The 18668-nt window shown below is 40.8% G+C and overlaps 2 protein-coding genes and 1 long non-coding RNA gene across 5 annotated transcripts; 2 read left to right on the forward strand and 1 right to left on the reverse strand.

Annotated features, from left to right (window-relative positions):
• Positions 1–160: 160 nt before the first annotated feature.
• LOC136432624 (RNA polymerase-associated protein RTF1 homolog) lies at positions 161–15747 on the reverse strand. Of its 3 annotated transcripts, none has more exons than XM_066424045.1 (18): positions 15613–15747; positions 12435–12545; positions 12133–12250; positions 11609–11813; positions 11215–11423; positions 10985–11011; positions 10219–10360; positions 9972–10049; positions 9585–9675; positions 6183–6265; positions 5783–5870; positions 5269–5376; positions 4928–5044; positions 4618–4700; positions 4245–4380; positions 3708–3791; positions 3158–3308; positions 161–2747 (listed from the first exon to the last, which is right to left on the reverse strand). In XM_066424045.1, the coding sequence occupies exons 1-18, from the start codon at positions 15688–15690 to the stop codon at positions 2641–2643; spliced, it is 2016 nt and encodes a 671-aa protein (XP_066280142.1). In that variant the 5' UTR covers positions 15691–15747; the 3' UTR covers positions 161–2640. The 3 variants fall into 3 exon arrangements, with proteins under 3 accessions (XP_066280142.1, XP_066280140.1, XP_066280141.1); XM_066424043.1 differs by having other exon boundaries at positions 3158–3338; XM_066424044.1 differs by lacking the exon at positions 10985–11011 and having other exon boundaries at positions 3158–3338.
• On the forward strand, positions 6574–9381 carry LOC136432626 (uncharacterized). The gene is made up of 4 exons (XR_010755552.1): positions 6574–7018; positions 7550–7798; positions 7909–7970; positions 8091–9381. It is a non-coding gene; the product is annotated as an uncharacterized lncRNA (long non-coding RNA).
• A 21-nt stretch (positions 15748–15768) lies between the features above and the next one.
• LOC136432625 (F-box/LRR-repeat protein 4-like) lies at positions 15769–18354 on the forward strand. The gene is made up of 2 exons (XM_066424046.1): positions 15769–15826; positions 16188–18354. Exon 2 carries the CDS (start codon positions 16248–16250, stop codon positions 17988–17990), a length of 1743 nt encoding a protein of 580 aa, XP_066280143.1. The 5' UTR covers positions 15769–15826; positions 16188–16247; the 3' UTR covers positions 17991–18354.
• Positions 18355–18668: the final 314 nt, after the last annotated feature.

The following is an 18668-nucleotide window of genomic DNA, read 5'->3' on the forward strand; positions in this document are numbered from 1 at the left end:
ATAGCTACCTGAAGAATGGTATTGCAACGTATATAACTTTGGAAGAGTTGATAATGAATTCTCAGGATTTTCAGTTCCATAGTAGGCTCTTAATCGTATTGCTATAGTTGAATTTGACAACCATGCTACCACTCAATTTAACACACATCCAATTTGAAAATGAAAGGTTTTCAAGCTTTATTATATGCAGTTTAAAAGGCTATGACTTCACTTCAACCTATATACAATGTAATAGAGAAACAGAATCGAATATACAATGTTCAATTTTTGCAGGCAAATTCTGGTGCCCTTAGCCTATTGTAATGTTTAATGCTGAATATCATAAACACAGCTCAAGTTATTCATCCTATGGTTTAGTCATCTCCAGATAACAATAACTCAATCCTAGACAATCAAGCCTTTTACAATAAACCAATTGCCATTAAAAGTATATCTTCCCAAAATATCCAGCTGATCTTTTGTCATGCACGACCTCAAGAAATCACTTGCACTGCCACATCACACTTTCCAAATCACAGCAGTCTATCATCCGTGAACAATACACTCCCTTATTTTCTGGTTCTGATTTCAAATATCTACGGTTCCATTCACACCATTCCAATAGCAAAAACAAAGTAATATAACATTCAAGAACATTGCTTGATTGGACTAAGATGGCTCAGACTCTTGGGTTCTGTTAGTGTGAACACTAAACTTTCTTGTGAATCATTCCAGTACTGTTCAAAGGGTGTATATATTCTAGGTTAGATTAATAGTATTCAAGAATATGCATGAAAATGAAGACAGAACAGTTGTTCCTTTGATTACTAGTACACTGGCACAGCCATTGATCAGAACACTATTGAACACCGTGTAAGCTAACACCTACTTGTTTTTGATACACACCAGGAGGATGACTGTTGGAATATGACAAGGAATCAACAGAAAAGCTCAACTTCAAGTTAAAACCAATGTAGCATTGAACTTGAAATGATAACAGCTGTTTTGACTTTCAACTTGTAGCCTTGAGTCTACTTAACAAGGTAAGAAGGCTTTCTCCTTCAAGATGTCTTATGTGTGTCTTGCTACATCTTACTTCCTAGCAATACTAATTCATGAGGTAGTTGAACAAAGCATTTGTCCATTGTCAGGTTAACTTTTAACATAATTACATTATAACAGAATCACTGCGTGAACCAAAGACTAGGAAACCAGTAAGGATATGGCATGCTCTAACAAATTTAGTCGAAGGAGGGCAAAACGGTGTTTTGGTGATGCAAAAGTGTCAACAGGACAAACAACTACTCGTACCTAGAAACACACTGGGACTGGAAAAATAATCCTGCTTGTTATCATGCGTTTCAAGTTAGCCATGTAGCAGCAATTTACGTAAAGCCAAGGTTGATAGTAGCTTGAAAAAAACGCTAGTTCACGATTTTTGTCAAAAACACAGTTTAGTGAGATAATGTCTGTAGGCAAATTGAAGACTCAAATCCTGTGTAGTACATTCTTGTGTTACAAAGCTATTTATGATGATAACATGAGCTTCTTCGGGCTGAGAGGTTTAGTTTTGACATACGTCTTGAAACAGGAACTTATATACATTGCATCTATATCACAAGTAATGTACAAAATCAAAGATGTACTTTATTATGGAAGGTTGCTACAATGGGCACGTAACTGACATTGCTGACTTGTTCTTCTGGATTTATAGCAGAAACCACAGTGTTTAAGGTGACATAAGGGAATAATTTGTTTGACACAGATTGATGATGTTATACATGATGACGGAATTGTTAAAGCACAGCATTTTTGTGTGCACACAGCACTAAAACTGCAACAATGCATCAGCTCTGTTTGGACACTGGACTACCTAGGGACTATGAATGCTACAGTTACTTTTAGTTTAAACTTGCAAAATCCATACAAAAGCACTGTGGAGATCCAATGTGTAAGGACATATGAACTGGGGAGGTGAAAATAGTTCATGCTACATGTATTTCCTACTCACATTGTGCAGCTGGGCTGCAATATACATGTACAACCATCGTATGCTGTCATCACAATAAAACAAACACCCCAAAACTAGTTTTACAGTTAAGCAAATGTCACCCACTGTAAAGACATCCCTAACTTGTTGAATAAAGAAAAATAACAAGACTTAGTGTTCACTTTAACATATATACAGTGTCCTGGGTAATAGCAGTTACTTATCATGTGTAATGTTTGCATTCAATATACAGAAATAAGTTTTAAGTGAGTACAAAAGACAACCTTCTAGATACAAATACACTTCATTTACAAGAACAATGGACACATCACACTACAATATAGGCATTTTGCATCAAGGTCTTAACTTCTTATTGACTGAGTACAGGATAATAAAACTGGCCAGGGGTAAGTGTATGGTTCATTATTTTTTTTGTACAAATACCTACTGCAAAATTTAGGTCACTCCTCATATGATCGTTCACACTTAAACTTTGATAATCATCCATAAGATAAATTCAGTTTTGAACTGTTCATTCAGAATTTAGCAAGGACAATTTTTTAATGGCATTTGCCGCAAAAAAATCATACTAGGCAGGTCGGTAGCCAGTCGGTAACCAGTCAGCAGGTTTCAAACAAGAGTTTTAAGCCTTGATCCACGGAAGAGTTCCTTCAAATTAATCCTCTTTTCTTCTTGTACTCCTCTAGGTTGAGTGATCGTTTTGGTGCACCGTCCTTTGGCGGCCCCGCTCCCTTGGTCACGTTAATGGGCCTCGTAGCTACACAGGGAAAAGACAAGGCAATACAAACACTGCAACAGACATCATTGTTTCCCAACACGTCAGTCAAATACATGTACATAATGAATGATAATCTAAACAATAAAAATACAAATGTTTGCGGCAGTAATATAAATATATGCTGTAAACACAGGGACTTCATTTCATGGTAAGACGGGAAAGGAGGTTTTTGTAGTGTTTCAAGTTTGTGGCTGAAACAACTCTGTGGTATAGTCACCGTGAAGATTTTAAGATCTACAGTATAGATTTATAACTCTACCTTAAGAGAATACATTTGATAATTCTTATTGTCAATTGCAATTTGGTAAAGGTAAAAATGAACTGACTACTACTACTACTGAGAAAAAACAAACATATTTTCACACTTGAGTGACAGTCAAATGACATACCCTTTTCTGGTAGGTCCAGGTCTATCTTTATATCAAAGTCGTGAGCAGAAAACAGGTCCTCCGAGTGGTCCCCCTCCCCTGGTTTGTTCTCCGTACCGGCCGGCCCATCGACCTCGGACTTGGCCAGCTGCGGCGTGACCTGGACCTGCTCCTGTGAGGTGGAGGAGTGGACAGCAGGCATCTGCTGTCAAATAACTGTCAATACCTTCACACATCCCCCCAAACACCCACCTTGTTCAACACCAGGACCCACCACTTTGTTAACCCTCTGCAGCTTTTGTTGGTTCTGCTTTGTTCTTACTTCATCTATAGATTTGAAGATGATTATTTTGATATTTTTCTTCCTATGTCACCGTAGTCCCTTCTTGCTCAGTGGTAGCTGTGCAGAGAGTCAGAGACAAACTCCAAGATTAATGTTATTGCAGATATCAGACATGTAGGACACTTTGCAATTACTGTTTCCCACCTGAAATCTCCCCTCTCCCAAGCAAAAAGGTACTGCTTATCTTGAGCTTCTTCAATCGGCATGTACTAAGAAATGACAACTTACGTTAGGTCCCGCCAGGCCTTCGTCACCACCGTAGATCTCATTTAATCTCTGGACAATTTTTGCAGACATAGCTGGATCCCTCCCCTGTAGAGAGGAGAAGAAAAAGCATTTATAGAATACCCTAGTATTGTGAAGAAACAGACACAATTTGCAATAACGACTTAAGTTCTGTGAATTCACACTTACTAGTTCTTTAGGTGTTACACATCAGTTTTGTACAGTAAATACAAGCTGTGTAAGACCAGACTGTAAGGTTTGATCCATTTGCACTGGCCAGGGACAACCCCTCCTTTTTCGCTAAGTGTGGTGAGATTGCTCGAGGTGTGGCTCTCCTCAATCACAGGACCTTCGCTTTACATCCCATCCAAGAGGACGTCCCTAACCAAAGCTAGGCACTCATTTTTACCGGCACCAAGTGAGCAAGAAAGTGCCTTTCTCAAGGGCACAACATTGAATCATCCTAGGGACTCTAAGCCGGAACAGTTTATTAGAATCTAAGTTAACAATGTGTTGGTTGGGATTTGATTGTCTACATGCCTTGCTGATGATGGTCGGGGTGCAGTTTCTACGGCGGAAACAGTCCATCTTCTGGGTTCTGAGTTCCTGCATCTCCGTCTTAAAGGCCTCCTCTGCCTGGACCAGGTTGCGTTCTCGGTTGCGCTGGTTGATGTAGCTAAGCAACGACAAGAACACAGTTATGTCAAACTGGCCTCCCATGCTCAACAATACTTGTCTAACCTACCAGTGCTACCATCTTCAGGTGGTTTGGTAACAACATTCCTCCACAGAAATTAAAAAGAAGACACCCAACACCCAATTAAAGTGCAGTTATAATAAGTAAACCTAAGCACATGATGCAGTGCAATAACTATGACATGCGGATGAATTTACAGATAGACGTATAAATTACCTGATTGCTGAGATGTTTTTCTGCCGGAGACGATTCAGCTCCTCAGCCCTTTCCTCTAGCTCATCCAACTTGTCTGTCAGTACCTGTATTACAACAGTCAGGTAATGTACAGTAAGGCCAACTCTTAAATAAGTCATAGAATTTTGGACCCTTTCACACATGATTTACCCAGTTGCTTCACACTGAAAGAGCACAGTGGAATGGCAAAGTCTACCTACTATACGCTAAATAAAACCAGAGCCTGTTAGCAAGGAAAAAAAAGTTTCTAATACACAAAAGAAGACTTCTGTTTAGGCACTATATCACCCACCTTGGCTTTGTCTGTGTCTCCGGTGGCCTCTGCCATTTCTTTCTCCTTCATCAGGGATGTTTTCTTCATAGCAAAGTTGTACGGCGACTTCTGGAATCTCTCTTTCTCTTTAACAATCTAGGTAGAATGAGTTCACTTGGTTTAAAGACATCTCTAGTACCACAGATCACATCTTTTATCTGCCAATATTGTTTGCAATATTCAAGCTCACTGCAGCATGTTAAATCATGGAAATGAGCTATTGATTTCAAAGAAAATGGTACATATTATTTTCGAACTAAAAATCTACTATAATCCCAAATGAACCATTCTAAGCTCAACTTAGAAAGATATGAACTTACGGCCTCAATATCATCCTCTTTGAAGTCGTACTTCAGTGCCCGCTGTATATCATTGTACTTGGAGTCCACTTCATCCATAAATGGTAGCTGAAAGCCTTTAGTCATCATCTGTGGGGGGGAAGAAAAATTGTATTAACAGAAATTAATAAAAAGGCTTTAATCTCTTTTCCCTATTTTACAAGGATTACATGAAAGTCAGTGTAAGTTGGTCCAAACTCAACTTCAGTTTTCGAGGTGATACAGGATATAGTCTAAGTATGTTAGAAAGATTGGTAACAGGAGATGTTGTCTACAAACAATCTGGGTGGACTGCTTTGAACAAGGATACAGAAGCATTTTACATACTGTATAATACAATGTAATGCAATACAATAGAAGATACAAGGAAAGCATTTCTTGTGTGTCTGATCATCAACAATTAACCTTCTCCCTGCTGACCAACCCCATAGCCAGTATAAATTTGGGGCCAAACGGCTATCTTAGTAGGTTGAAGGGTAAAGACAGAATGAATTACCTCTTCCCGCCACCTGAGAAACTCTGTCTCTGTGAAGTCTTGGTTGGAGACAAACTCCAGTCGGAACACTCTCTCATCTGTTGCATGCCTGTAACAGGAAATGTGACACAATATAACTTTTCCCAACCGGGTAGTGTGCTTGCTGTTCCTTTGAGAGGCTGCAGGTTCGAACCCTGGCCAGGTCATACTATAGGACTTAAAAATCGTACATACTGCTTTCCCTGCTTAGCATTCAACACTTATGCAAGAGTATGGTAAGTTAAACACACATCACTAGCTACCAGTGGACTAGCCCCCTGATGTAGTGCTTGCACCACTGTGTGGCCAAAGGGCTATAGAAGTTGATATGTGCAATGCCCAACACAATGAAAGGGCGGGAAGGATCTTTTTAAAAACCTACCTGAGCCTGAGTCCCTTATTGGTGCGAGTGCTGCCCAGCTGATATACTTTGGCCGTCTCCACAACATCGATGATCTCTGCAATCTGGAGAAAAATAAATTGTCTTTCATCCAGTTTCTCTTTAAATGATCAGCAAAAATTGACAGAGGTAGGGAGGCCAAAGTGAAATGTTAACACCAGGGGCAGTTCCGCTACATCAACACTAAAAAATATCGAATTAATTCTGAAATCCAAAAACATAGTCTGAAAGAACGTAAAAAGTTCTATAACTCTGCCAAGTTTGGTGAAGTATAACCCTCTACATAAAGTTTTATCGCAAATTGAAAACTGTACATAAGGCCGTTTTCACGCCGCTCGGTCCGTCCGCGTATTCAAAATGGCACCCGCGCTTATGTATTAAATCCTATACCCGTATTTCAGAGTGCGCGCGCCCGGAATGGGCCTGGATGTAATACTATTTTTGATAGGTCGTCGCTTCGCTGTCTAAAATCGCACAGCCAATCCACGACCAGCTTCTGAAAGCTAGTATTCGGGAGAAACCAACTTGCCCATGCGGGGATAGCGTGGTGCAGTGTAAGTTTGGTGCGTGCGGTGTAGAAAATAGGTAATTTTTCCACAAGTCGTAGCACAAAATTCCGTAAAGATACACAGTTCCGCATAGAATGTACAGGTAGATAGTAATGTTTTCCACCTTTCTGTGGATTTTTATGACTTTTGAAGCAAGTATGTTCGTGCGATGGCCATCGGCGCGGCGAGTGTCTGCCGGAGGCACCCGGAAGACAACACTCTCAACCACACGCCATTTTTTGCTGCTGTCCGGAACGCCGTAACTTTTGGGTGAGTTGTGGTCACGTAGTTGATTTTTTAACCCAAAGTACAATCAAAGCACGTGTATGTAGTTTATGGGAAGTTTATGGTAGGTTTTCTTTGTCTTATACCTCACAAATTGACGGCGAATTTAGAACATTTTCTTGTTGTGTTAGGTGGTGGGAGGGGGGCGCACGATGATTCTGATTAGAAATTCATGTTTACAGTTCTGCATGTAGCATCCCGGTCTCGAACTAGCCACATATAGTGTACGTGATTCACTCCTAATTTTATTTATCTAGGTTTTGAATTCATTTGCTGACTGTGGTAGGGTAAGTGATAACTTTGGCCTCACATTTTGGGAAATTATTTTGTTGTGTTCTTTACATGTGAGAAACACATTACTATACATTAGTACCCAATGGTTACCCTTCCAGGGTTCAAAATAAAACAAATTTCTCGTAAAGAATGACTTGATTATTTGTAGGGCCTAAGTACCATGCATCAAATTCATTACATCTGTTCTAATAATTACTTCCTTCTGTAATTTATCCAATTTAGGCTTGAAGATGAATCCATTCCAAGGTCAAGGCGGACAAGGGGTACATCATCTCTCACAAAAAGGATGTCATCGAAATGTTTGCTACAAGTAAGCATGCATACACCGAGACACCTGTAAAAGGATCCAAGCCAGAACACATGTTTTTGTCTTGGATAAATGGGATCACAGTCCTGAGGCTGAGAGCAGCTAATCCAGCGACGAGGAGTCACCTTTAGCTCAACTTCAGTGACATTGTCCCGTACCGATAGGTGAGCTGAGTTAAAGCACTTATTTTACTCAAGTTTGTACATTTTTATTAAGTATAAAATATTGTTTCTTTTATTGTTAAATATATCTTTTGTTTCTGTATCTCCTCTAGAGAGCAGCAATTCCAAGGACGAGGATACACCTCTAGCTCAGCTTCGTCTTCTGTAAGAAAAGGTGAACAAACTTATATGACACTATTCTTTATTACTATGGTGCCTTTGCTTTGTACTGAGTGTTATATGTATTGTATGTTTTTATAGCTCAATATGCAATTTCTTTCTGTATCTCCTGCAGAGAGCAGTGAATCCAGAGACGGGGATACCTTTCGCTCAGTTTCGTCGTCCAAGAAGCGGCCGGCCCATGTCACATGACATGTTGCATTGTTCGGATTGGAGGGGGGCAGTTAAAAAAAAACATTTTCAAATATGATTTTCTCTTTTTCTGTATACAATAAGTTTATTTGTGTATGATGGTAGTAGAATATAGCATCATGGCACTCTGTGAGTGAAAATCTGAGCCTCCAGGGCCATTAGAAGTGCAATTTTGAGTTGGTCAAAAGTGCCTCGTGTTGCATTGTTTTGGTGGGGGGGGGGGTTATCCAAAATACCATTTTAAAGTGTTAATTTCTCAGGATATGTATAGAATATGTTTCTTTGTGCAGTATGTAAGTAGAATATAGTATCATGTCACACTGTGAGCGAAAATCTGAGCCTCCAGGACCATTAGAAGTGCAATTTTGAGTTGGTCAAAAGTGGCTCATGTTGCATTGTTTGGGATGGGGAGGGGGGCATTTTATCAAAAATGCCATCTTCAGGCATTCTTTTCTCAGGTTATATATTGCTTTGTCTTATTGTTGTCAAACACTTGTGACATGTATTATATAGTGACATTGTAATTGAAAAGTTGAAGTTCCAAATCTACTGGAAGTGGTGCTTTGAGTTGGCTGAAGTGGTTCATGTGTTACAATATTTCAGGAACCGGAACAAAATGTCATTTTCGATAAAGCTTATTTCTAGAAATGAACATGATATATAGCAAGTCTGCTTTGATTATGATAGCACTGATATAGGTTATGTTGTATTAGCCTTCTTGAGAGTGTTTGGGATGTGAAGCATGAGATACAAGAGGACAAACATGTCAGAAAAGCATTTTTTGCGAAATTCGATATTTTCATAAATTTGCATAAATAACAAAAATCAAAAGGTGAATTTGAATTTTTTTAATCATTTCATGTGTTTGGTACTAAAAGGCATCTTTTGAGTCCAAAACCAGCTTTGTAGACCCAAAAATAAGAAATTTCATTTTTCCACCTCTGTTTTTGGCCTCAATTTGTGTTCGTTTTTAACCAATGTCACTAATTACAGGTACATTATATTAAGTATGACATGTCTGGCAAGGTCAGTCTTGTGTACATAGCATGACCCTACATGGTTTATTGCATATCTGCAAGAAGAAGCCTGTACAATACTTAGTTTTTAGATTATTGGGTTATTTAAACCTTACTTGTGAGCAAATTTTTCTGCATTTTTGAAGCAAAATATGTGATATTTCCCATTTTCAACATCAATAAAATAGTACTTCCCAACATCGCACGTCTCTGAAATTTCAGTGATTATTTACCTTGGTAAGAGCTATGGACAGCATATAGACGAATTGTTTATGATGATTATATCTTTAAAAATGTGCCTTCAAACATGCTTCCCAGGAACTTTTCACTTTGGCCTCCCTAACAGAGGTGAAAAGACAGGCATGGCAACAGTTGAAGTACTAGCACTGGAGGAAACTTACTCTGTAGACAGGTTTTCCATTGTGATTTCCAATGCCGATCCTTACATAGCAACCGGCAACTGCTTTCTTGAAGAATGGCATATGGCACCATCTGGAAAAGATCAGAACAGTAAATTACCATTGATGAAAAAAAAAAAAAACTGCAAAGTGCAAGTAGGTTTTGGATTTGATCCCTTGTAGTACTTTTATGATGACTTTTCACTTTCTTTCAATATTAATGCATATTTGCATTTAATTGGATCAAGCATATACAGCATTTTCGTGTTGTGAACATCCATCAGCAGCTTCTTGAGTTATGCTGCTTATACTCCACCATAGCTAAACCGAAATGTATCAATGTAGACAGACACTATAACAAACTGACAAACTGAAAAACATGTGGCTCACCTCTCCAGCTTGTGTCTGGAAAGTCGGATTCGGTTGATGTCATCTTTACTACCAATCATCTGAGGTCGCTTCTCTGTCCTGCGAAACAAACACAAAGACAACTTCTTTTCACCCAAATTTTGTAAGGTAAAGGCACATCATCACAAACATATACTAAATTCTTTTTACTATAACTTGATGAGGGAAAAAATGTGGCACTTTGAATGATGGAAACCTTTGAAACTAATGATAAACAACATCTCCTTACTCTTCCTCCTCTTGGTCAGATACGGCATAGGAGGCATCGCTCTTGGAGACCTCTGACTCATCTGAACTACTGTCACTGTCATCATCATCACTGTACACATCACTGGCCTTCAGGGGTGGCTTCTTGGCTTGCAGGGCTTCATCTTAGGGGAAAAGGATCTTAGATTAGTCACATGTTTTCAACTGTAGCTTTTGGATTTATTCATCTTTTCTATTGATTGAATATTCAGACAGCTGGATGGCCCATTCAATTTTGACAAATTGAATACATTATGAGGTACTTTGCCACAACAAAGTGACAAGTGTAATGACATTTGCAGATTATACAACTTTTAAGTAGTTCCTTACCTCGTTAACACACACCCTTTTTTTTTATAAACTTTATAATTTTCATGCAACATCAGACTTTACTTTTCAAAACTTTCTAGTCTCCTCTTTTATTCCAAATGGACAAAACTCATCAACTAGGCATGTATATTCAGGAACTATACTTTAGATCTTTTAATCCTAACATGATGCTCTGTGCTACCTGGATTTCTCACATTCATTTTCCAGGACACGATGACACGACAAATTAAATTCTAAAGTCAATACTTGGCAACAAGATTTTTTGTCTTTGATTTGAACCATGCAGATTTCAATGTGCATACTAAGAATTTCCTTTTGTTGTCTGCCATTGTCGCCTACATGTTGTAGATCTACTACTTTCTGTCCAAGACAAAGTCAAACAATGTCTCAGCTAGCAGGCCCTACGTCCATATACTGACCAGTCCAATCTCCGGGAAGAAGCAGACCTTCAGTAGACAACATAATCGATGACGAACAAACGGAGAAACAAATAGAAGAGTAAATGAAAGTTGAAATAAAGAGACTAGTATGTCGCATACTGTGAAATCAGGGACAAAAGAAGGCAAAAATGCACAGCTTTGTCAAGTCTTCTGATTTTCAAGAAAAAGGACTTGACAAGAAAAGAAAGAACTTTAGACGAAGAACCCACTTTTCTTCTGCTTCTGCTCTCGCTGTGCCTTGAGTTCTTCAATGGCTAAAGACTTCTTGTCCTTCTTGGAGTCGACGGTCCGCCTGCGTTCCTTACTCCGTGTGGCCGTGACAGAAGCTTCCTCTTCCTCGCGCTGTTTCTTCTCCTTTTCCCTCCTCTTCTTCTTCTGCTCTTTCTTTGCTTTTCGGAGTTTCTTCTCAATTTCAAACCTGAGAGGCAATGATTACAGACTATCATGTTTCAAAATAAAGTGCATCAAGTAGATGAACAGATACATACCAAAGGTATGATGGTAAAAAAATATTTTCCTACATTTCAATCAGCAAAAGGTGCTTACTGGCATACATATTTCCATTACTGTCTTTAGTAATGGTGATCTAGATCTATTTCTAACCTTGTCTTCAGGACTTCTCTCTTTTCAATTCTGTTGAAAAGCTCCTGTTCTCTCTCCTTTTCTGTCATCTGCTCCAGCCTTGCCCTGTCTTCATCATCTCCCATCAGGTCATCGTCGTACCCGTCGTTAAACTGTTCGTTGTCTGATCCACTCCCCGAGTCAGACCCACTGTACGAGCTGCTACTATCAGAGTCAGAGACTTCACCTGGAGAAAGATACGAGTTAGAATCAATGCAGCAAGATCTGCTGTAAAAGCAATAAACTGATGTTATAGTGCTCAAAATAGCCCTTTTCTTCCTATGTCCAATGCTGTAAAATTCTTATCTGCTATGTGTATCTTGAGCACACCTGCCCTGTGGTGTTGCTAAAAATCTTGACTTGTAAGTTACAAGTTGCAAGTGTAGCAACAGGTGCATCTCTTAATTTATAAACAACTGACAACATTCCAGAATACTGCAAAACTTAGTAAGTCTAACTCTAAGTTACTCTAAATAAGAACAACATTTCTGTGATTAACAACTCACCTTCTTCAGGTTCCGAGTCCTTTTCCGAGTCGGAGCTGTCAGACAGGGCTCGTCTCTGCTGCTTTTTCCCTGCCTTCCCTTTGCCCTTCTTCTTACTCTTACTGCCATCTAGGGTCCACTGGTAGTGCATAGAGGCAGATTCACATGTCTTATTCATGATCATGTATTTTAACTTTTTTTAAGACAGCTTTTGTAAAACCATTTATGACCAAAGAACACTAACTGTGGAACAAAAAACATTCTCTTTTATTGCAAATAATGACTAAAATGCATTAGAAAAATTCAATATTAGAAAAGCTTACGTCGTCATCATCATCCGATGTCTCTGACTCTGATGACACAGGAGCGGGATCTGCTGGTTTTTCCTCCGGTTCTGGACTACTCCTCTTCCTCTTGGCCAGTTTGGACCACTCCTACATTCAAAATTAAAAGGTTGAATCACTCATATCACTATTGACTATTGTTCATGAATATATTATGAATATATTATGGTGAATACATGATAAAAAAGTTAATCTCAACTTTCTATGAGATTGTGTGACTGAAATCTTTGAAGAACAAATTTTACTAGAATTTCAAAGACATGACATCTGTCTATTCTGTATTCATTCTTTGTTTCACTTTTGTAAATATCACCACAGTCAGTGGTTAAAGCAAAAACTTGTTAATTTGTAGAACACGAAGTAAAGCATGTGAAGCTGGATTCATGACTGGGATACTTTCCTGAAGATGGTATCACTACTACTAGTGTCAAGATCTGCAGCAAATCTCTAGTTCTTCTATCTTAAAGCTTACATGAAATCAGTTTCAAAGTTGCTATTTTCTATGATTTTCGGGTGATTATATGGGTCCTTTTCTTCTTGGTTGAATTGAGATAGTTTTCATGTGCTTATTCAGTCGGGAAGTTATGTTAAAACGTCTTCAAAAAGTGTGTTTTTGTGCATCTGAGAGGGAATGCAAATGAGATGCAAATGGTATGCGTGACGTCACAACTATGAGTGCAGTTCACTACAATGGCGTCTTCTAGTACTCCAGGTCGTAGTACTACAGGCGGCGGACAGTATTGTGTAGCATGAGGGCCAAACGGTGTCAGCTGTAAAAATGGTCAGTTCACTGAAGGGATATCTCTACACAGATTCCCTCGAGTGAAATGTAACGGAGCTGAGGCAGACATAGAGAAGGAGAAAACAAGAAGGTCGTGGATCCAGTTTGTGCAGAGCTTTCCATTTTATCCAGTGTTTACAAAGAACTTATAATGTGTAAACTCAAGGTAACCTTTATACTGTGCCTTTCACCGATTTCTGTCATGAACATGGTAGAATAGGAAATGATGATGATTGGATACTTTACATTGATTCTACGTGTACGTTTTGTCAAAACTAGTGAGCCGGCGGCGTCTGCAACCAGCAAACAAACAACGTTCAACTTCAAAAAAAATGGTCATGTTGAGTTAGCTTTTCCTATCACGAAATCTGTCCGTGTTTCTAACTTCAAGAACTCTTCTTACGATCTTTACTGTGATTACACATGTTCTCGGTGAGGCGTTAGTTTCAGTTTGTCTCCGAAAACAAACTGCACTGATCTCAGGAGTCTTCGCGCGGCCAGCTGAGGGCCGAGCAGCTCAGAGTCGGCGTAGAGTCGGCGGGAGGACCGGGCAGACAAGCTAGCCGCCCCGCCAGGACCCGTTATAGAGTAGAGTTATAACTGCCACCGGGGACGGCACGGTCACACGCCCGGCAAAAACATCAGCTAGTCGAGGCCGAATCTCTCGTCCTAGCGGCGGCTACAGGCCCGAGAGAGTCCGCGGGAACTATTCGGGCTGTCCGGTGGCAGGTCCGGGGGAACGTCGTAAACACACCCGGCCCGGGCGGTGGGTCCAGTTTCGCCGCGCCACTGAACCACGACAGCCCGCGCTGTCTCCTCCCAAACACGCACGAGAACAGTCCGGTAAGTCCGGTGGCGACAATCCACGGGTTCCTTGCCGTTGCTAAAAACGGCCAAGGCGTCTTGGAGGAACGTTACAAGTAAAGAAGTCGAAGAGAACGTTTTGGGGCAGATGCCTGAGGCTTACACATTTCATAGACAAAATGGCGACGCCGCTACGGTAGATTTCCGCTATCACGAAATCATCTGTATGTGTTCTTAATTTGAAGGACTGTTGGTCTTATTTGTTTATTTGTTTGGGTCACGAACTGTCTACCCAATGTGAACAAACACACATGTTTTTAAATGGAATTTACTTTTACTCGCATTTCTTATGCCAACCCTTGTAAATTCTACGTAGTTGACACTGTACACCATGTAAACAACGTGCGCGACCGCTGAGCTTTGACCCGGTTAGGCTCGAGACAGGGGACACAAACTTCTACGCTTCCACAGGCAGCCTTAAAATTATCTTAAAATTAATGCACAGCATGGGCATCGTACCTCAAGCAAATGTAAGTCAATGCTATAGTTGGCGTATAGTAGAAGAGATGACTGTTTGTGCCCGCTATTGTACGTTTTAAAATAGTGAACTTGCTTCCGCGATCCGCTTGGCGGGGCTTGCGTTATCCACGCATCGGAATGAAATAAATTTCAAGGGCCCGTAAAGCATTTATTTGTACTGTGAATTCGATAGAATTTTTTCTACGTGAAGTTAAGTATGTGTTCTTTCGATAGACCGAGTTTTGTCTCTGAATTATGTTTCCTTTATAAGATATGGGACCATCAAAAATGTTGTTATTCAACAGGCAGCCATATTAGCTACACGGGACTCATAGTTGTGACATCACGCCTGTTCGTAATTAGTCCCACCAAAGAGCACAAAGTAAACATTTTTAGGTCGCCGTTTCAGCAAGTTCTTGCCGGAGAACTGATTTAAGGATTACATAAATGTTTTCAGAAAAGATCAAATTTTTATATGAATGATAGAGGAGATTTCAGGAGATTTCATTTCAGTTAATCTTTAATTTACAAAAACCATCAAAATAATCCTTCCATTTAAGTTAATGGCAGGGTGTGTATGCACGTTTCTCTTAGTGTCAATGGTCACATCATGCAAAGGTGGGAAGGGCGGGAGATGCTCGGTAAGTGTGAACAAGTCGAGCAAATTGTATGTACAGGTATGCAACATAATGTCACTGGTTCATTGTGAAGTCTGAAGTCAGGCGACTTCGTACAATAAATAAATGTGGTGCGGATTTTTACAACACAAAAACATTTTCTGTGGCAGAAGGATCCCCAGTCCCTACGTGATATCACAAGACTACCTCAGATCACCAGTGTCAAGTCATATGTGTGGGAGACGGTGCGATTTTTCACACCTAGACTTGCACGATGTCACTTTCAAAATCTCGGCATACAGATTTCGGAGGCGGCCATGTTCAACAAAGCACGCACTGCGAAGGCGCTGCTTTTCACGACATCGCAAACCCTCAGGACACAATTTCCTCACAGACTTTGGTCTACAGTAGTTTACATAGAAGGTGGGAGGCCCACCTTGTCCAAATCTTCATCACTACCGCTGTCATCGCTGTCAGAATCGAGCAAAACTTGGGACTTCTTGCGTTTCACCATCTTGATCGTCCCCAAATGTTTCCCACTTCCTTCCCACAATGCTCTGGGTGAATTTGTATCACGCATGCGCAGTAGGGTCGGTCAAAGGTTAGACTTCCCGTCATGCAACATTTTCCAGGAACAACCACTTCGACAGGTGAGAGGGGGAAGAAATGTCTCTTTCTTCTCGCAAATATTATATTTCCCAGGAAATAAACGTTTCTAGCCAAGTACTGTGTGAAAAATGAACATCATATACTCCAGAACTCTACACTTTTATGGCTGAGATGTTTGCCTTGAGATCGAGAGCTATCTGACAGTGCACAGTGTTATCGCGTCTGATGACAGGTTTGTTGACATGGTCACCGCCGTACACAGATGTGTCACGAGATGATAAACTAAAGGCTATCTTAAGCAAATTAACCTCGCTGACTCATCAAGAGTGTTGCTGGGTAGTTGTGCCATCATCTACGTGTATACGTATAAACCATGCCCTTTTTGTGCCCCATTGAGAGCAGTTCTGAAGTGCAACCCAACTAGTAGGGAAGACCTGGAAGTGTGTTTGGAAGACAAATATCATGAATGAAGAGGACGTGAAAGCTGGGTATGTTCACCAGCATGCAATCGAGGTGGTGGACTTTAGCTCCCAGTATGGCAACGATGGCAGCATGTCCTATGTGGCCTCCAACCTCGCTGGACCACCCAATGTCTATCCGGGGTATGGTGACTTCACCCAGGCTTGTGTGTTCCGCACCTACGGACCCTGGTGGAAGTGCTGCCCATCAGCGAGAAAGCCCATCAACCGCAGCCCAGTAACCTTCCGCAGCCAGGACTACATCGAACTCCTGTTTGAAGAGAGGGTGTACCCGAGTCGGATCGACATCTTCGAAACCTACAACCCTGGTTCCGTCGTTAAGATCCTGGCATGCAACACCTCTCCCAAAGACTTTGAGGAACTTGACCCTCCCGAGGACGTGGAATGGGTGACGCTGTGGGCGGGGCAGCCTGAAGATTTACCTGCCAGGCCCAGGGAGTTCTCGCCGCCGCTCAAACCATGTTCGTTCGCCACCAATCTGATCCGCCTGGAGGTCAACCAGAAGCTGCTGGAATACTACACTGAACTGGACGCTGTCAAGCTCTACGGTATCCTCGAGTGTAACGAACTTCAGAACTCGTCTGAACCTCCCAGCAAACACCTCTACCCCGACCCAGGGATTTCTGCAACAGCGAATATGCTCAGGGACTTGATGCTTGTTGACAAAAAAAGTTCGCCTGGGAATAATGGTTACTTTGACATGCTCCCTAGCGAGGTTATCCAGTTGATACTAAGTTATCTGGATATGCCCAGCCTTTGTAACACAGCATTGTCGTGTAGCTTCTTAATGCACCACTGTTATGACCCACTTCAGTACACTGGCCTAGACTTACAGCCTTACTGGTCCCAGGTTGACGACTACGTACTAAAGTGCCTTCAGATCCGTTGTTCACATCTCCAGCAGTTAAGCCTGTCCTGGTGCGGTAGATATGACATGATTAAGGGTCCTACGTTTATCAAGTTTCTAGAGCACTGTGGCAGTGAGCTGACATGCCTTAGGCTGTCGTGTTCTCGTTTTCTCTATGCAGATTGTCTAAGGGCCGTAGGGGTAAACTGTCCACTGTTACAGGAGCTTGACCTGTCGTCGTGCACCTATCTGCATGACACAGCCTTTCAACAGGTGGCAAACTTCACTTCTCTGAGAAGGTTAAATCTCTATAGAACTAATGTTGTTGGGAGCACGGTCAGATCTATTATCAGAAGTAACCCAGGCTTAGAGTACTTGAACCTGGGAGGCTGTAAGAGTTGTGACGGCATGGATGACATTGCTATTGACCTTGCTCAGCACTGCCCCCAACTTAAGGCTGTAGATTTCTGGCGGTGTAGGTCTCTCACCAACATTGGGCTGAGGGCACTGGCCAGTGGCTGCAGCCTGCTGTTGGAACTTGACCTAGGCTGGTGCTCTGAGTTGCGCTCCAACACGGGCTGTTTCGTGTCCCTAGCACAAAGCTGCCACCTGTTGAGAAAGCTGTTTGTCACTGCTAATCGCACCGTGAGCGACAATGACCTCTTCGCCCTAGCCAAGCACTGCAGGGATTTAGAACAGCTGGACATCCTAGGAACACGTATGGTGTCTCCCGACGGTGCTCTCGCTGTTCTAAATTCATGCAAGAAGCTGTCGTTCTTTGACATATCATTCTGTTCTCAGTTAGACTTTGCTATGGTTTATAAATGGAAGATGGCATTCCCGGATGTTGCTCTTAGAAAAAGCTTCCAAAATACATAATGGCCAATGTTTAGGGTTACAAGTATGGAAGAAGCATATTCTACAGGAAAATCCAGGGTCGTTTCAACTTGTTTGTATATTTGATTGAAATAAGTACTAGTAACCAAATGATAAAGTATTTCATATATGATGATTCTTCTGCTGTGTAAAAAGTTATGTCAAAGGATAAAGATATTTTATCTCTACTCAGATTTTATGGAATACAGACACTGACTATGCAAAGAGTCTCAGCACTTGTAATTATGAATTTCATAGAAGCATGTAAATGATTAAGCTAAACATTTCATGTTGAAAATTTAGATTTTTATTGTAACATTGTTTGCTTTTAGTTGAAATATTGTAAGTATGTGGATGGACACTAGTTGCTAAACACTTTGGTTAATCAACCTGACTCAGATTAACTGAGTAATTGATATAGATTTGCATGGATTGTACCTTGTACTCTTTAGGTTCTGTAGTAGAGCTTGTATTGTAGGTTGTATGAATTATAGAGATCACCCTGGTGGTGATATCAATGAAGGTTTTTGTAAGCACCATTATCAGTGATCAACAAACATTCTGTTGATAACACTGTACACTGCAGTAATGCCAGCTTGTCAGGGTTTTGTGCAAAAATTGTACCATCCTCTGTATGATGCAATATGTTATTATACAGCAAGTATTCCCTGACTTCAATTC

The sequence above is a fragment of the Branchiostoma lanceolatum genome, chromosome 4 (assembly GCF_035083965.1).
Source record: "Branchiostoma lanceolatum isolate klBraLanc5 chromosome 4, klBraLanc5.hap2, whole genome shotgun sequence".
Classification (NCBI taxonomy): domain Eukaryota; kingdom Metazoa; phylum Chordata; class Leptocardii; order Amphioxiformes; family Branchiostomatidae; genus Branchiostoma; species Branchiostoma lanceolatum.